Here is an 18,860-nt window from a genome sequence, read left to right on the forward strand (position 1 = left end):
CAAGTATGTGAATTGGAACGGGACTATGTTGAAAAATAATTGTAACTTTAACCAGAATTTCAACTTTAAGTAAGTGAGGCTCAAAACTTTTTGATATCCCCTCGTGAATTTATTAATCAAATCTTAACAAAAATGAAGATTGAAAGGTAGCTGGACCTATACATACACTGTACTTGAATACTCACGTTTTATTGACTCCCAAATGTCCTCCGTGCTTTTGTGAATGAGTACATGTCAGTACTTTAGATACTTCATCCTCACCCAGCACTCTTAGACATCTTCCATTCTTTGATTTGTAGCACAAGATTAGATTTTGGGTAGGTCCTGTCTTTGACGAAAATGGAGATCTCACTGATCTCTTGTTGTTCCATGTCTGACTATTGTGTGAATGCTATGACACATGAATTATGCCATACACGACTGTATGCCTATCCATAACATCCCAATGACAATCTTTCGATTCCTGTCACGTGGTACTGCTGCACGTGCAATACGGTCGAATATAAAGGGTTTTTTGGTCTCCCGACAAAGCCATGATAACACGTTTAAAGAAAACATCAAAAAGTCGGCAATGTTTGAAATATACATTTTGCTTAAAATCTTGGATGAGAGGATTCCGTAAACATATACAATTTTGGCCACGTTGACAAACATCGGCAAACATCAATGTGGCCGACATCTTTTTAAAATATTAACCGATATAAACAAAACTAATATGCACGAAAATCTATGCAATATATAAGTCCTTGATTTAACCAGTTGAAACATGGAGACTATAAAACCACTGACAAATAGCTATTTGTAAACCATTGCAAAAGACACTTTTGCCTCTTTACGAATAAAATCGAATGAGCAATATAGCTTGACTTCCTTCGATCTGCAGCAAATGTGGTGTCAATAAGTCTAAAATCAAAGAGAAGCTGTATCGGCGATTTTTGGTTGTATAGAGCTATAGTTATGTCCAGTCAATCTTTAATATCGAGATTATTCCCGTTTTAATAAAACATGAAACGCCCCTACCCTTCTCTCTACCGCACTCAAAAAACCATACATGTACGTAAAACAACATTAGATCTTTTTATTTACACTAGAAGTCATAATTCAACGGAGTCACTTTTCAACGCGAGGCCCGGGTCACTATTTAACGACTTGGTAAGCTGACAGGGTCACTTTTCAACGGTTGAAAATTGACCCTGGTCTGTTGAATATTGAGACCGGGTATGTTTTCAACGTTGAATACTGACTCCCGGGTCACTTTTCAACGCGGGTCCATTTTCAATGTCACACCGGCTCAAACAGTGTTCTCGCAGTTGAGCATATAGTTCCTGAATATCTTCCAATATACCTTCAATAAAACAATGTTTTTTAAGCATTTTAGGTGCCATAAATGTTGGACCTGGTTTAAGTATGTTAGACCACTCAGACCCCAGTGTCTAATCGTTGAAATGGTTGATTAAACCATTTTAACAATTAGGTGAGGTGAGGTGAAATGGGGTTTAAATGTCGCGTCCAAGATTATTGCACTTATATAGCGACGTGCATGTACGTGTGTGTGTTTGTGTGGCTGCTTGTACTAGTCCGGACTGATAATGATTTATAGTGCTAGCTCACTGAGATACCATGCCGCAGTTTAACATGAATATCCCACTCACACACAGTATACTGACTCGAGCCGACCAGTCCTTGTTTTAGCCCCTTAATGCCGAGCGCCAGACAGGGTAACAAAAAGTATCATCTTTTAACGTCTTTTGGTATGACGCGGCCGGGGATCGGACCCCAGACCTTCCGCTCTCGGGGCGGACGCTCTACCACTAGACCACGGAGGCGGTCCTTTAACGATTCGACACTGTTCTCGTGGTCTAACCTATACACAATGTACATTATATGTAACCACTGAGGCTTTCTGTGGAAAATAACCTTATGTTTAAGCTGTAATCTGAGTCTGTCAGATGTTTAGTGTATTAACTGCAATAATTCCCCAACACTGACGACCCGTGAAGATTCCGGGATAGAATAGGTCTTCAGCAACCCATGCTTGCCGTAAAAGGCGACTAACGAGATCGGGTGGTCAGGCTCGCTGACTTGGTTGATGCATGTCATCGATCCCAATTGCATGGATCGATGCTCATGATACCAATCACAGGATTGTCTGGTCCAGACTCGATTATTTACAGACCGCCGTCATATAGCTGGAATATTGCTGAGTGCGGTGTTAAACAACAAACCAACCAACCAACCCAACACTGACCACTTATTATTTCTGTTTGTGTCTCCACTTGACACCACCTTTGTTCGTTTTACTATAAGTAGTAACTGGCCCCGTCATACTTCATCTCATCAAAGGGTGTCCGTTTTCAAATGATCATTGAGCGTTCTGACCTGTACAATGGTCATGAAAAGGCGTATATTTCAAGTGGAGACTTGTGCTCCTCGTCTACAATATACTGAATACGTATCTCTATAATATATCATTTCCGATAACCCACAATCACGTTGGGGGGCACGGGTGGCCCAGTCGTCTAAGGCGCCGCGATTCGCTGTGCAGAGTTGCGTCCCTTGGGCACGCCAGAAACCTATGATTGTGGGTTCGAATCCCGGTTCGCCCCGATTATGTTTCTAGGTTTGTCAGCACCATACCCGTGCTGAGACCTGCATCACTTCGGGCTTTCCTCCCACATTAAGCTGACACGCCGTGATATAACTGGAATACCTTTAAAAGCGGCATTAAACTAAACTCACTCACTCACAATCACGTTCCTCGTGAGTGGGAAAGCTTTCACGCCTCTCCTTTAGCATCTTCCCAGCTAAATCGTGGAATGGGACGCCAGGAATGGGCTTTAATCACTGGACAACCTCTCCCTACATCACGCTAAGAGATACAAGATACAAGATACAAGATTTTTTATTCCACAAACGTTAGAAACAGAGACAATATTCTATAAACTATATAAACAGATGCATAATAAGTCAGGATAACAACACAAAGTACCAATACCAGGACTATCTATAATAAGTATATCAGATTTATTTGAAGTTGTATATATGATAGCAGATTATTGCTATGTTACCAGGTTCATTATTCGAGAAAAAGCAGAGTACATATTTCTGTGATATTAAGGATTTCAAACAATCTCATTAAAATCAGATCTTAGTTTTCGCTACCGCTTTGTTTAGCGATAGCGAGAACTAAGACCTGGTTTTAATGAGATTGGGCTTTCAAAATAATTAACTTTAAAGGGAAGATAATTAAACATGGAGTGCTTTATTATCCGAATATTATCTACAAGACATCAGATAGTGTTCATCTTCAGGGACTGAGCAGTGATCACAAAGTGTAGGTGTTCAAGATCATTAATAGATCGAACAATGTTGGAGATAGTATTCAACCTTGCTTAACCCCTATATTTGATTAAAATGGTCTGGAGTTTCCTTGTGGTGTCAAACAACAAACAAAACAATACGGCTATATAACTTAAAGAAGGTCCTCGTGAAGATCCGGGATAGAATAGGTCTTCAGCAACCCATGCTTGCCGTAAAAGGCGACTATGCTTGTCGTAAGAGGCAACTAACGGGATCGGGTGGTCAGGCTCGCTGACTTGATTAATGCATGTCATCGATCATCTTCCCGAGGCAAGAGAGTTAACTGACTTTAAAAGGCCAGTTTCCACCCTTGCCGAACTAGGCTGGAATTCCTGGGCTCGATCGTAGCGCCACCAGTGGCTATTACGAGTTATGTCCTTTCAATGCCTCTCCTATTGACCAATCAGATTCAACCTCTCGTATCACTTGCATTTGCTTCAAACAAAACGGTGGCGCCCAGTCAAGACGATCTGATTGATATTCAAGATCTATATTGTGATAAAACGAGTTTTACATCGCGAAGTGCATCAAATCACGCGAGCACCTTGATTAAAAGCATGAAAAGATTTAGAAAATATCTGTTGACAACGAGTTAGCGGTGCACATGCTTTGCAAATCCTGCAGTCGACCGAAATCTGCATGACACTATACGAACCGGATTTCGATTTCGGTGCGCTATTTTGATTGGACTATGCATAGACTCGTTAGTCCAGCCAAAATGTAACTCCATAATACCAGTCTAGATCGGCAAGGGTGGAAACTGAACTTTTATAGTCAGTTAACTCACTTGCCTCGGGAAGATGGTCATCGATCCCAATTGCGTGGATCGATGCTTATGATATTAATCACTGGATTGTCTGGTCCAGACTCGATTATTTACAGACTGCCGTTATATAGCTGTAATGTTGCTGAGTGCGGCGTTAAACAACAAACAAACAAAACTTAAAGAAGGATTAGTTTTTTTTGTAGCTGACAGCCCAGCATGTTGGGGTGAAGTTATTCAAACCTACCTTGCACACTTTGGATGATAAGTGTCATAATGTATATATATCTAGAATTTCATGATTACTTAAATCGAGTCAATGTCTCAATTTCACACATACCAATTCCAACAAACTTGTCGGTTTTGGTTTGGTTTGGTTTGTTGTTTTACGCCGCACTCAGCAATATTCCAGCTATATGACGGCGGTCTGTAAATAATCGAGTCTGGACCAGACAATCCAGTGATTGTGATACGATGACATGGATCAACCAAGTCAGCGAGCCTGACCACCCGATCCCCAGGTTGTCGGTATGAACCAGGGAACCCATATAGAGGGTGTTTATATAGTCTCCCTGGTATGAACACCGCATTTTTGAGACAGCAGACGTTCCGCGTCCAACGGAAAACGTTTCCATGGATGCGATGCACGTGGAGTTAATTCATGCTCTATGTCAATGTGTTCCCGTGGAAAAGTTTTACACCTGCTGTTGTTATCGACAGCAAGGATTATGGTGATCCGCCGGTTCAATTGCCAGATCGTGTTTTTCGTACGTTGATGTTGCTGACCTTGGAGCATTGTGCCTATTTAAGAGTCGACTACTCCGGGGTGATGCAAAAACAACGACGCGGGCCCAGATGCGACATAAGTGCACTGGTTTTGTTGTCTTGGTAAAGTGTTGTTCAACATAGAGTTTGTTTGTTTGTTGTTTGACGTCGCAATCAGCAATATTCCAGCTATATGGTCCCTTGGGCACGCCAGAAACCTATGATTGTGGGTTCGAATCCCGGTTCGCCCCAATTATGTTTCTAGGTTTGTCAGCACCATACCCGGGCTCGTGGGTTTCACCGAAGTGATAAACGTCTGAGACCCGCATCACTTCGGGCTTTCCTCCCACATTAAGCTGACACGCCGTGATATGACTGGAATACTGTTAAAAGCGGCGTTAAACCCAACTCACTCACTCACTCACTCACTCACTCACTCCAGCTAGTTGGACGTGTCTCTTCAAGCTTACGACAACAGTTCAAACGATGTCAGGTCAGCTTCCTATCACCGTTATTGGACAGCTCAAGCCACAGGTTGGATTGCATTACCGAGACAGTACGCTAACTCGTCGCTACGGCTCACTCCATCACAGTTGGTCTAGGATGTGTGACTCTGCTACATACGCTGCCTCTTCCTTTCATGTTTGTTTTGTTTGTTGTTTAACGCCGCACTCAGCAATATTCCAGCTATATGACGGCGGTCTGTAAATAATCTGAAACAGACAATCCAGTGACTGACATCATGAGCATCGATCCACGCAATCGGGATCGATGACATGCATCAACTAAGTCAGCAAGCCAGACCACCCGATCCCGTTAGTCGCCTTTTACGACAAGCAGTCGCCTTTTACGGGAGCATGGGTTGCTGAAGACCTATTCTACCCCGGAATCTTCACGGGTCTCGACATTGAGGAGATAAAACAAGGACTCTGAGCCAGTATAATGTGTGGGAGCTGAGGTATCCATGTTAAACTACGGCATGGTATCTCATGGTCTGTCTTACAGACCCTGATACAAATATATATCAAATACAGCCCATGCAAGTCTATAATGTTTGGCAAGTCTAGATCACTGCAGTATCAGGGTCTGTACAAATCTGCTGAATTTACAAGCGAGCACAGAGCTTGTAATTATCAGTAAATCTCTACCTGTCATTAGTGTTTAGTATTAGGATGTGCCGAACCTCAACCCCCACTCCCCAAGACCCCACACTGAGACAAGACCGCCCGCTCCCGCTCCGGCCCTGCCAACTCACTCTGGCCAGACAACATGTGGGATTATATTGGAGACTTAGTGACATATATAAATTCTAGTTTCTTAACTTGTGTCATTGTTACCCTGGTGCGGAGAGAGGAGGATTTCTAAAGGTTTTACATTGCTGTGTAAGAATAATTGCCATTCTTCTTTTCTGCTTGTAAGAATGAATAGGAACATGGATGAGCTTATTGCTTCATCACTGATGAAACCAAACAGAGCATACATCCAAATCAAAAGACAGTCATTGAAAGGTATTTAAATGGTAAAGATGTGTTGTTTAGCTCTCCAACCGGGAGTGGAAAATCGTTGACATTTGAACTTTCTCCCTATTTATACAAGGCAGTGGAAAATACAAGCCATGCTACTGTCATTGTTGTGTCACTCTTGATCGCACTTATGAAGTAACAAACTGAGAAATGTGTGTCTTTAGGACTCATACTGTGTACCTGAATGATGTCGCACAGAAGGCAACACTGACGAATGATGACAGTCTGGTATCCATAGAGAAATTGACTGTCGATGACATAAGGGATGGATGAAGTCAAGTTGTTTTAGCCATGGGAATCACACTAAATGCTGCCCCTAAGCTGGTACCCAAGCTTGCTCTCAAAATAGATTTCTGGACATTTGATACTTACTGCCCTCTAAACTGATCCCCTGCTTCCAGTGGGAGGGTGTGTGTTTGGGGAGAGGTGTTGGGGGCAATAAATTTTCCTGTCACACACACTTTCAATGACATGCCAGTGATTGGTGATAGGATCCTTTACACGTGTTTTAAAATTCCAAGATGAAGAGAGTCACTGGGCTCCTTTTTTCATATTTTTATTATTTTTTTATGTAAGATGTGTTCATTTCAGAGACTAGATGTTAGTCTAGGTATCTCAGTGGGCTGGCACTACAAAACCGGCATTAACCGGGACATTACGCCCCATTTCACCTCTACTCGCCCCATTAGTCGACTCGCGCTGGGATCTGCTCTGACCTGGAATTTCCATAGTGGAGTTCAACACACATGTATTAGGGTATTCCATACTTTATCACATGACGATACGGTTCGGTATCGTAACAAAATAATATCTTGTCAATTAGGGTAATGTTACGGAAACTATAGATGTTGTTTGTCTAATGAGATAGCGAAGCAGACCACTGAGGCCAGTGGGAGACGTGAAGTTGGCGGTTATTTGTAATTACTGTCTGAAACACATTGCCTGCTCAAGTAATATCATCTTTGTATTTAGACGTGAAGTTGGCGGTAATTTGTAATTACTGTCTGAAACACATTGCCTGCTCAAGTAATATCATCTTTGTTTTTAATACACGTGAGAGTCTATTGGTCACATGGCAAGGGGGAGCGTAGACTAAAATCTAGTCTCTGAAATGAACATATCGTACATAAAAACAGTTGTTCAGTTATCTTAATAAAAATATAATAAAAAGGAGCCCAGTGACTCTCTTCATTTGGAGTGATCTAGACTTGCCAAACACTATAGACTTGCATGGGCTGTATTTGATATAAATTTTTTATCAGGGTCTGTAAGACAGACTAGGGGGAGCGTTTTCTTCCGATTATCAGCACAAAGTCTTATTCCACAGAGTGAACGTTTTAATTTCATTTGTCTGTTATGGGTAATTCATCACTAAATAAATGTATCCGTTGTTGAACAGGTTTTAACATGACGTTTAAACAATGCCCAATTCTGAAAAAGCAAACGGACCATTAACAGTAGTTGGCATAGGAAGGGCAAGGCAGCTTGAAAGGACGTTGTATAATCTTAAAACATCAGGCATCATCAACCATGTAGGGAGGAGTATCGGGCAGGTAAGGTCCCAAGGGACCCGTATGCAAAAAGATCGGGTGTAACTTTGTCAAACTGGATCGGATGGTTCAGATATATAACCTGACTGATTGGCTTTCATCAAACCCCGATAGCTCGTCTCGTTGCTCATGCTACCAAGCACTGGTTTTCCTGACCTACAGTTAACTATTTACACGCCTCAATACGTTATCTGGAATTTTGCTTCCTGCGGCATAAAATGGTATGTAATCAATTCGGCCTACTGGAATTATCAAGATATAGGGTAGTAACGCATTATAAAAATATATGCAAATACCTGTAGATTTTGGGTGTAGAGTGAGTGAGTTGGGTGGAATTTCTGTTATATCACAGTGTATCAGCTTTTGTGGGAGGAAAACCCGAAAGTGCAGGTCTTACACGTTTAACAATACGGTGAAACCAACGAGCTCAGGTAATGTGCTGGAACAAAATCAGCGATCATTATCCGGGAGAGTCTGTTCGAACCCACAATCATAGGATTCTGCTACACCCGAGGGAGGGTGGGGGTCGGACAGCAAAATGCAGAGCAAATTGCAGCTGTCCATGCCTGCGGGTTGTAGAGTAGACTGACATCTAGTCTCTGAAATGAACATATTTTGCAGAAAAAAAACAGTTGTTGAATTATAGTTATAAAATATAATAAAAAGGAGCCCAGAGACCTATATATAAACCGAGCTACAGGCCGTTCAGCACTCAACATAGGTTACCGCTTTGACTGATATGTCTTTCTAACATATCACTTTCATGTAATACTATTAGGGCAGGGTCACCAAACACCATCATTATGACACAACCATATGAATCATGATTCGGTTCGTATATAATAAGCTCTCCTCTCAAGCCCTCTCCAAATATCCGCCACCAATTGTTTTAAAAGTGTTGACAGGACGTAAACACTATTTCCCCACTCGCTACTTCGAGGTACATAACTCATCGCCCTTAAGCGTACCAAAATACACACTGACGTCACAGCGCGAGCGCCACTAAAACATATACGAGAAAGAAATGTTCATCCCTAGGTACACGAACCCTGGCAGAGGTCACGTTCTGCCACTTGCTGACAGTAAATCGCGATGAGGAGAATTCTTATCAGCAAGATGGTCCATCCAAACAAGTTTTGGTTTTTTCAAGCAGCATAGAAACATTGCAATCAATCTAATGTTCAGATAGACTCCAGCCTTGAAAATACGTTACATTTATCTATTCCAGATATACTCCTGCACGCTGGCTTATCGCAACCCAAGGCTCCTGACAGGGTAGTCAGTACAGTCAAGATTCTCTTCGGTATTCGGCAATGCTCCGTTTCAGAGGCAAACGTGCGTTGTTGTTCCTCTTGGGATTTTTCTCATCGGTTTACTTGATGTCAAATCTGTCTCTTTTCACACAAGTCTCTTCACAATCGCGCGTGAGAAGGGAACTCCTCTCAAAGACAAAACTCCACATAGATGAGCTTGTAATGCAGACTCCTCTACAGCGCTACGCAGAACACGTGCAATATCATAGTACCGAGTTTCAATGTGACAAGCTTTTTAAACAAGATGTCGGCGAGACGACTCGTTCACAGGAATATTTGGAGAAAAATAATTTCTCATTTCCGGCGTTTCCTGAAAGTGTGTTTTTGAAGGTGACGAAGGATTGTGCGGCATTTAAGAGAGTTCTTGGATACAAAAGGCCATATTCCAACTTTGAAATTGAATTTCCTCTCGCATTCTCAATCCTGACGCATGATGGGGTTGAGGCCCTCGAGAGGTTGTTGAGAGTTATCTACGCGCCCCAAAACTTCTATTGTATACACGTGGATAGGAAATCACCGCCAGAATTCTTTGATGCAGTCCAGACGCTTACAGACTGTTTCCCTAATGTTTTTATAGCGTCGAGGCTTGAAGATCTTATTTATGCCCATTTCAGCAGACTGAGAGCAGATCTGAACTGCATGGAAGACCTGTTAATCAAAGACAAGAAATGGAAGTATCTCCTAAATTTTGCATCGACAGAAATACCTTTAAAAACAAATTTGGAAATTGTTCATATTTTAAAGCAACTTAATGGTTCTAATGATATTCGTGAAGTCTACAGGAGACGTAGACTCGAGAGGTTTGTTTTCCGTTATTCGGTGTCCGAGGGTACATTGGTCAAAACGGACCAGTACTTGCCACCTCCTCCCCATAACTTGACCATCACCAAAGGTCTCGCTTATGGTGCCTTCAGTCGACATTTCTTGGAGTTTGCCCTAACCAATCAGATTGCTCGAGACTTCTTGCTTTGGACCATGAATACTCACAGTCCCGACGAACACTACTGGGCAACACTGAATAATCTCTACCACAATCCTTTGCTGCACAGCCCCGGGGGATTTACAGGTAACTATGTTTTGTTTTTGTTGTTTAACGCCGCACTCAGCAATATTACAGCTATATGACGGCGGTCTGTAAATAGTCGTGTCTGGACCAGACAATCCAGTGATCGACAGCATGAGCATCAGTCCACGCATTTGAGATCGATGACGTGCATCAACTAAGTCTGCGAGCCTGACTACCCGATCCCGTTAGTCGCCTCTTACGACAAGCATAGCGACTAACGGGATCTGCGTGAAGTGAGTGAGTGTGATTGTTGATGAGAAGAAATACCTGTGGTCAGTTAGGAAGGAACTATACGATAGGTTTGGTTTAAGATCAGCATTTTTTTAAATGTTTATATAGAAACTCAATTATATTGTTCAACATAAACAATGAAAATTTGAAAATATAATGGTTGCTCCCCCAATCATTGACGTGCCGCTGACCCACACGGTGCCACGCTCGCTGCTGTTACCGTATTCCCTCATCCGTTCGTCCTTTAATATCATTTTTTCTATGTCATTACTGGGGCTACAGATCGTCCCGAAAAAGATGTTGGCGTACTTCTACATCTCCGATTTGCCATAAAACATACAATACCTCGTTATATCTGTATACCAGTCTGTCCTTTAATCGCTTACCTCCAAATACGTACACTATACTTCATCGGAAATGAAGTTTGAATAAGGATATCAGATCGAAAACAGAATCGGGTGATACTTTGAGGGGACCGCCATTTTCTTTTTTAAAAGCTGTACCGGGTATTGTTTTTCGATTTTGAATTCTTATTCGTATGTTATTTTCGATGAAATAATTTTAATAAAGCATACGTATATTTGGTGGTAAGTGATTAAGTGAGTGGGTGTGTGAGTTGGGTTTAACCCCGCTTTTAACTGTATTCCAGTTATATCACGGCGTGTCAGTTTAATGTGGGAGGAAAGCGCAAAGTGATGCAGGTCTCAGACGTTTACCACTTCGGTGAAACCTACCAGCACGGATATGGTGCTGACAAACCTAGAAACATAATCGGGGCGAACCGGGATTTGAACCCACAATCATAGGTTTCTGGCGTGCCCAAGGGACGCAACTCTGAACAGCGAATCGCGGCGCCTTAGACGACTGGGTCACCGTGCCACCGGTAAGTGATTAAGGATAAGATTGGTACGTAAACATCCTACCATGATATCATCCTACCATGATATCATGTTGATTTGGTTGTTGAAGTAAAATTAATAATGGTTTACATATCGTGTGATTTGGTAATACTACTGTGTGGACGTATGCCGCAGTTTAACACAGAATACTGACTCCGAGCGCGACCAATCCTTGTTTTAGCCCCCTAAAGCCGAGCGCTGGGTAGGGTAACAACTTTTATCATATAATGGGTAGGTTTCTCGGCAGGATAAAGCCAACGGATAAAAACGATATCCGTTGGGGTCATATGCGGATAGAGATGCAAATACCAAAGGTCAAGTAGGACTACTTTCACTGTTTATAAACAAACATGGCGTCGCCCTCGTCATTCGGCGATCGAGTCAGAATTAACCATCGTGAATGTGGATAAACTACAGGGATAATTGCTATCATTATCAAACGAACTGTCTAATATACTGCAAATCAGTGTCTAACCGTGACGTAGCTAAGGCATTTTATAAGTTTTGGCAACTTTGGACATATAAATTTTGAAACAATTTTGCGAGGGCACGAGGCCTAGCCAAGCGGGATCAGTAGCCATTTCTGTGCTTGTAGACCTCTGTGGCTTGAGTGAGTGAGTGAGTTTATGCTTTACGTCACATCGGCAATATTTCAGCCATATCGTGACGAGAAGTTATACAATATTTAAACATATATGTAAACCAAATAAGAACCTGTCAGCGAAGGACAGTAAAATTACTAGAATATCACAGATTGAATGTTTAAAACTAGCATACAACAATAAAAAGATATCATTAAATAGTCATGAAACAGTACATTATAAGAAAGGGCTGTAGATCGCCAGCATCTGAAGGCAGATCACCATGTTAGGGACCATGGGGACTTACATTACTTTTGCTACCTGCATGGACCCCAGCCGGATTTACATCATCCCTTCAGCTGTTGTCGATTATTGACAAAATCAGTCATATTAAAGGAACACACATTCTATAATTAAAATTGTGGCGGAAAAATATACTTCGAATGACGTGGTCTGACGTACCCTCTCTGGGGGACAATCATTTTACATTACTTCAACCCCCTTCGAGGGTACAGCCACTAACAATCTCAGTTATTACATTTATTCTACCAATTATAAAAAGTATAATATGTACACAACATGGTAATCAAAATTTATGGTACAATTCAGTGTCTTTTAAAAACCCAATTACTAAATGAGAACTGATATTAAAAAGACATGCTTGACCGTGATTCTTTCATCACAAGGGATACAAAACGGAGGATCCTCACCTTGTAGTAAATATTCGTGCGTATATCTGCTGTGGCCAATACGACATCGTCGCATAATGACCTCTTCAAATCTGGACTGACAGCCCAAGTAGGTGTAACCGATATTTGGTTTAATTTCATGTAATTTATTGATACCTACTTGGGCGTCCCACTTCTGTTGCATAAGATCTCGGATGTAAGTTCGAATGATGGGTTTAAAATCAGTGTATGGGATCAGAAGTGGTGTCACAGATTTGTTGAGTGCTGCTTTTGCAGCAGCATCGGCCATTGTGTTACCAATGATACCAACATGGCTTGGTAACCAACAAAAGACGATGTCATATTGGCCAGTAGCAAGATCATTGAATAATTCGAGAATTTCGATTAAAAGTGGATGTTTAGTTGACATATTTTTAATCGCCTGAAGGCATGAAAGAGAATCTGAAAACAGTATGAATTGTTTATGTTTAGCTTGATTACTGATATATTTAAGTGGCTTGAAACCTTCTCCACAAATCCAAATGGTTGGATTCGGCCGAAATATGTTTGAACTGTTACCTTGTTTCGATTTGTCGGTGTGTGTACATCTGACTACACTTCTTAACGTTATGAAAGGACAGACCGACTGTCAACAACGTCTGACCGTGGCCGTGACGTCTCATAGACTAGGGTTAGAGTAGCTTCCCTTTGACAAAGGGCAGTTACTCTAGCGGACAGACCGATGGATTGCAACGAAAGGCAATTAAAAACAACTGTTGTTTTGCGTATAAGTTGCTTCGCCACTGTATATGAAACAGATTTCAGTTGGAACTATATTGGCTACTGTCACAGTCCTACACACACATCCCTTACCCTGTGACGTAATAAATATTAATGCGCGCATTCCAGGAAAACTCAATGTTTCGGTAATGTTTGAGAGAGATGGAAAGCGATTTTTTGAAGCACAGAATTAAAGAATGACATTATATGATAAAAAGGTTATCAGGCTTGTGTGTTTAGGGATGGTAAATATCCTGCATTAGGAATAAACACTATGTATTTAGCTCGCCAAGGCTCGCTAAATACAATGTTTATTCCTAATGCAGGATATTTACCATCCCCAAACACTCTCGTGATAACCTCTATGTACCATCTTTTAACGTCTTTTGGTATGACGCGGCCGGAGATCATTCAGGGGATAAAACAAGGACTGGTTAGCTCAGTATACTGTGTCTGAGTGGGGTAACGATGTTAAACTGCTGCATGATATCTCGGTCGAAGTCCGCACTAGTACAACATTCACCACGAAGGCGGTCTCTGTCGATGCCAAAAAAATGAGGTGTGAATATTCCCGTCTGCTGTGTTATCAGTATCTAAATATATCCCCCCAAATGTGATATCCATGGAAATATGTTTATGTTGCTTTATTCCAAAAAAATTAATCATAACCATTTCCCTATTACATTGGCAATGTTGTCTTGGTATGCTTGGTATGCTTGAAAAAGGACGATAAATATTATCAAATATCGACTCTACCGTAGTTCGAGAGAAACCACAGTGAAGATATACATATACCGTGAATATGATGTCACATTGTCTACAGGGGGCACGGGTGGCCCAGTCGTCTAAGGCGCCGCGATTCGCTGTGCAGAGTTGCCAGAAACCTATGATTGTGGCTTCCCTGGAATCCTGGTTCGCCCTGATTATGTTTTGTCAGCACCATACCCGTGCTCATGGGTTTCACCGAAGTGGTAAACGTCTGAGACCTGCATCACTTGGGGCTTTCCTCCCACATTAAGCTGACACGCCGTGATATAACTGGAATACTTGTAAAATCGTCGCTAAATCTAACTCACTCACATTGCCTACAATAATTCAAGACACTAAGTTGAAATTTCAAGATACCAAGTTACAATTTCAAGATACTAAGTTGAAATTTCAAGATACTAAGTTGATACTATAGATGATTATCTTGAAATTTCAACTTTGTATGTATTTTGAAATTTAAACATAACATCTTGAAATTTCAATATATAATCTTGAAATTACAACTTCTGTATCTTGAAATTACATCTTTGAATCTTGAAATTTCAATTAAAAAACCCAAAACAAATGGCCCTGAAAGGCGTCATGCAGCTGGAATAGTGATGGATACTTACGCGAAACACTTACGCGAAACTCAAGATTACGGACATGGGGTCGTCACACACACACACACACACACACACACACACACACACACACACAATTGAAAGAATGAGGCGGCTAGCGGATATATCCAATAAGGAAGATTTTCAGGTATCCGGTCATTCTTGACACCGCAACATATGTGGGTCATGTATAAGTTAAAATTTAAACCACTTCCTTGTTAAATTCAACCAAGCTATATGGTACGGTGGACCATTAGGGTCATTGAAACTGTTTCGCAATAACAGTGTGTTTTTCGAAGTAACTCGTGTATTACACGTTTTTAGACTTTGTTACAGCAAATCATTAGACACATAGAACCACAGATATGGTAAAAACAGAATTTTATCTAAGAGACCCGTAAAGTCAATTATAGAAACATTTGCAAGAAAACACTGGGTATTGATAAATAGAGAATCTCACACGAGTGTCTTTTGATATGAAACATATCAACACGAGTTGATAAAAGTGGCCAAACTCCGAGGCTTGCCGAGGCTTTCAACTTTTATCAACAAGTGTTGATATATTTTAACAACATCATTCTTCCAGCCTTGTCAGTTTGTAGACAGTAATAAGCAGTGTCTTAAGTGTAAAAAGTACTGCTAACAGTTTCAGTAGAAGAGTCCTTAGTGATGTCCTTTGATTGTGACGTCATGGTAACCAATGACGTCACAATGGTCTGCAAAGCATTGTGCAATTTCATTGACGCGATATCTACAGTGCAGATTTCGCTCGATCTCACCCAAGCGATATCTCCTGTGGGAGCCAGTTTTGGATTATAAAATCTCTTGAAAACCAAACATGAAACACAGAAAAGTGTTCGCTGAAGCATCCAAAAGTCGCATGAGAATCACAGAAAATACAAGGAAACGCAAATATACAGAAATCTACCGAAGTCTATTTCCACCGCGGAGAAATGTCACCAGGCTTCAATACCGACAAATATTCCTAAAGCGATTTTATATAGCCTTTGGTCGGGCTACACAATTTTAAGTCTATTTTACTTTTCGTTATTCATATTTGAATCGTTTTGGCGTCTTAATGTACGTTTTTCTGTGTTTAATGTTTAATTTTAAGTGTTTGGCAGTATTGAGGGCTTTACTGCTATTTCTAGTTTCCTTTTCAATTTCACTGTCTACAATATATGTAATAGTTAAATGAAAACGTGCGAAACTCAAAACACTCTTAACATGTCGAAAACGCTTCCATGTCCCTTACGGTCCACCGTAATATCGGATTGTCAAGTATATTCGGAATTGTTTCTCTAATTAAATCAATTTGTGAGTGTTTTGAAATCTATCTTTTAAATAGGGATTTGTATTACACGCAATAATTAGGAGAATGTAATCCTGTAGCATGATACATGATGACACTAACATGATAGTATTTAAGTGGTAAATAAATCTTGGCAGACTTATAATATTCAAAATCTCAAGTGTAACACGTGGCTACAGTGTGGCGTTCTTCAACAGGAAACTCAGCTAGTATTCTCTATACGAGGCATGTTGGACGATGTCAAAGGGGCCGCAATTCGCTATTCAGTATTGCGTTCCACAACCGCACCAAACTACGCTTGTCCTAGACTAACATATAGTCTCTGAAATGAACATATCATACAGAAAATAAAAATCTAATAAAAAGGGAGCCCAGTGATTCTCTTCATTTTCACTGCAGTAACCTAGACTTGCCAAACATTATAGACTTGCATGGGCTGTAGTTGATATAAATGTATCAGGGTCTGTAAGACAGACTACGCTTGTCCCAAAACATTAAGATCCTTGGTTTATTAGCGCCATAATCCGTGCTCTTCGGGTTCAGCAAAGCCTGATAACAGTCTACAAAGTCTAATTATCACAAGTATAGTAACTGAGTAAAAGATTTCATTTTATTGAGATTGGTTTGTTTGTTTGTTGTTTAACGCCGCACTCAGCAATATTCCAGCTATATGATGGCGGTCTGTAAATAATCGAGTCTGAACCACACAATCTAGGGATTGACATCATGAACATTGATCCACGCAATTGGGATCGATGACATGCATCAACCAAGTCAGCGAGCCTGACCACCCGATCCCGTTAGTCGCCTCTTACTACAAGCATAGTCGCCTTTTACGGCAAGCATGGGTTGCTGAAGACCTATTCTATCCCGGATCTTCACGGGTCTTACTGAGATTGGTATAAGACCTACACTTTGATCTTCCCCCACACATTTGGCTGCACGTATATGAATACTGTTGAAATACTGTTCAAAGGGGAGTGAAACATGACTCTCGCGTTTAGTAAGTGTACTCTTGACTGTATTCTGCAGTCGACATGCCTTCTTTGGGGAACTAGTTTGTCTCTGAGAAATGTAGGACTGTGGGGCTATACCAGTGCAGCTGGTAGCAACCCATGCTTATTGTAAGAGGGGATTCATGGGATCGGTTGGATCGAGACAATGACTGACCGGACAATTAAAGCCTGAACTATTGCTGCTCATGGCCCAGTTCCTTTAAGTGATCTTAGCGCTATGATTGTCATAACTTTATGTTAAAGTATGGCAGTTACGATTGTTTAAGCTTTAACAATTATGAGTTACTATCGGATAATAACATTACTGCCTGGAAAATTAGCGCCCGGACTATTACCTCCTAAACGATAAACCTTGTAAAAAATACTTTCAGAGACAATTACCGCAAAAAATATTTCTGCTCTGATTGGCCTTAGCAGGTCATGGCTTTAACCGTTGGTTAAAATAGCTACGCTATTGCTGAGCGGTGGTTATATGTATTCATGCCTGATGGAGTGAGTGAGTGAGTTTGGTTTAACGCCGCTTTTAACAATATTCCGGTTATATCGCAGCGTGTCAGCTTAATGTGGGAGGAGAGCCCGAAGTGATGCAGGTCTCAGACGTTTACCACTTCGATGAAACCAACGAGCACGGATATGGTGCTGACAAACCTAGAAACATAATCGGGGCGAACCGGGATTCGAACCCAAAATCATAGGTTTCTGGCGTGCCCAAGGGACACAACTCTACACAGCGAATCGCGGCGCCTTAGACGACTGGGCCACCCGTGCCCCCAATGCCTGGGGGAGGAACGTAACAGTGTCTGTAAACCCATGAAATATTGACGATGTGTGTACTTGTATATGTGTGGTATAGAAAACACAGGGCATGGCATTTACCATTTAGATTCCTGTTTTGTGTTTCAGAGCATCCAGACAAGAAAAGGTTTATTTCTAGATTTGTTATTTGGAACGGGAAAGAACAAAGATATAGGTGCCATGGAAGGTACCGGCATAATATATGCGTCTTTGGACTGGGTGATCTCCCCTCATTGAAGGTCGCTCACAAACTGGTTGCAAACAAATTTGACCTACAGTATGACCCTGTGACGTACGCTTGCGCGGAAGAAATTGTACGAAATCGAACTGTCAACGGATTGGTTTTATTAAATCATAAACATTAAAATTGTTTCGTTATTTATTCGAATTGCAGCCTCTGAGTAAGTGAGCTGAATATTGTCGTTTGACGTGACCCGTAATGGGTTGTCCTCAGATCTTAGTTTAGCCGTTGCGAAAACTAAGATCTGATTTTAATGAGATTGGGTTAAGTGTCGCGTCCAAGATTGTTGCACTTGTATGGCAACGTGACGTGTGTGTGTGTGCGCGCTTGTACTAGTCCGGACTACTTACGATTTTATGGTGCAAGCCCACTGAGATACCATGCCGCAGTTTAACATGAAAACCCCACACGGACACAGTATACTGACTCCGAGCCGACCAGTCCTTGTTTTAGCCCCTTAATGCCGAGCCCCAGGCAGGATAACAAGTACCATCTTTAAACTTAATTTGGTATCACGCGGCCAGGGATCGAACTCACGACCCTCCACTCTTCAGGCGGACGCTCTACCACTAGACCACGGTGGCGGTCTTCATACTGCATCAGACAACTCCCAACTGGTCCCGGGGT

At 41.4% G+C, this 18,860-nt stretch overlaps 1 protein-coding gene across 1 annotated transcript in view; it reads left to right on the top strand.

The window, feature by feature from the left end:
- Positions 1-18,357, top strand: part of LOC139455519 (beta-1,3-galactosyl-O-glycosyl-glycoprotein beta-1,6-N-acetylglucosaminyltransferase 3-like) — a 41,205-nt gene extending 22,848 nt beyond the window's left edge. Inside the window, exons 2-3 of the mRNA XM_071237065.1 lie at positions 9,190-10,340; positions 18,101-18,357. Of these exons, the coding sequence (XP_071093166.1) occupies positions 9,275-10,340; positions 18,101-18,357 (1,323 nt within the window). The 5' untranslated portion in view covers positions 9,190-9,274. The remainder of the gene's footprint in view (positions 1-9,189; positions 10,341-18,100) is intronic.
- Positions 18,358-18,860: the final 503 nt, after the last annotated feature.

This window comes from Haliotis cracherodii, unplaced genomic scaffold (genome assembly GCF_022045235.1).
Source record: "Haliotis cracherodii isolate W230 unplaced genomic scaffold, xgHalCrac1.p SCAF_11, whole genome shotgun sequence".
Classification (NCBI taxonomy): Eukaryota; Metazoa; Mollusca; class Gastropoda; order Lepetellida; family Haliotidae; genus Haliotis; species Haliotis cracherodii.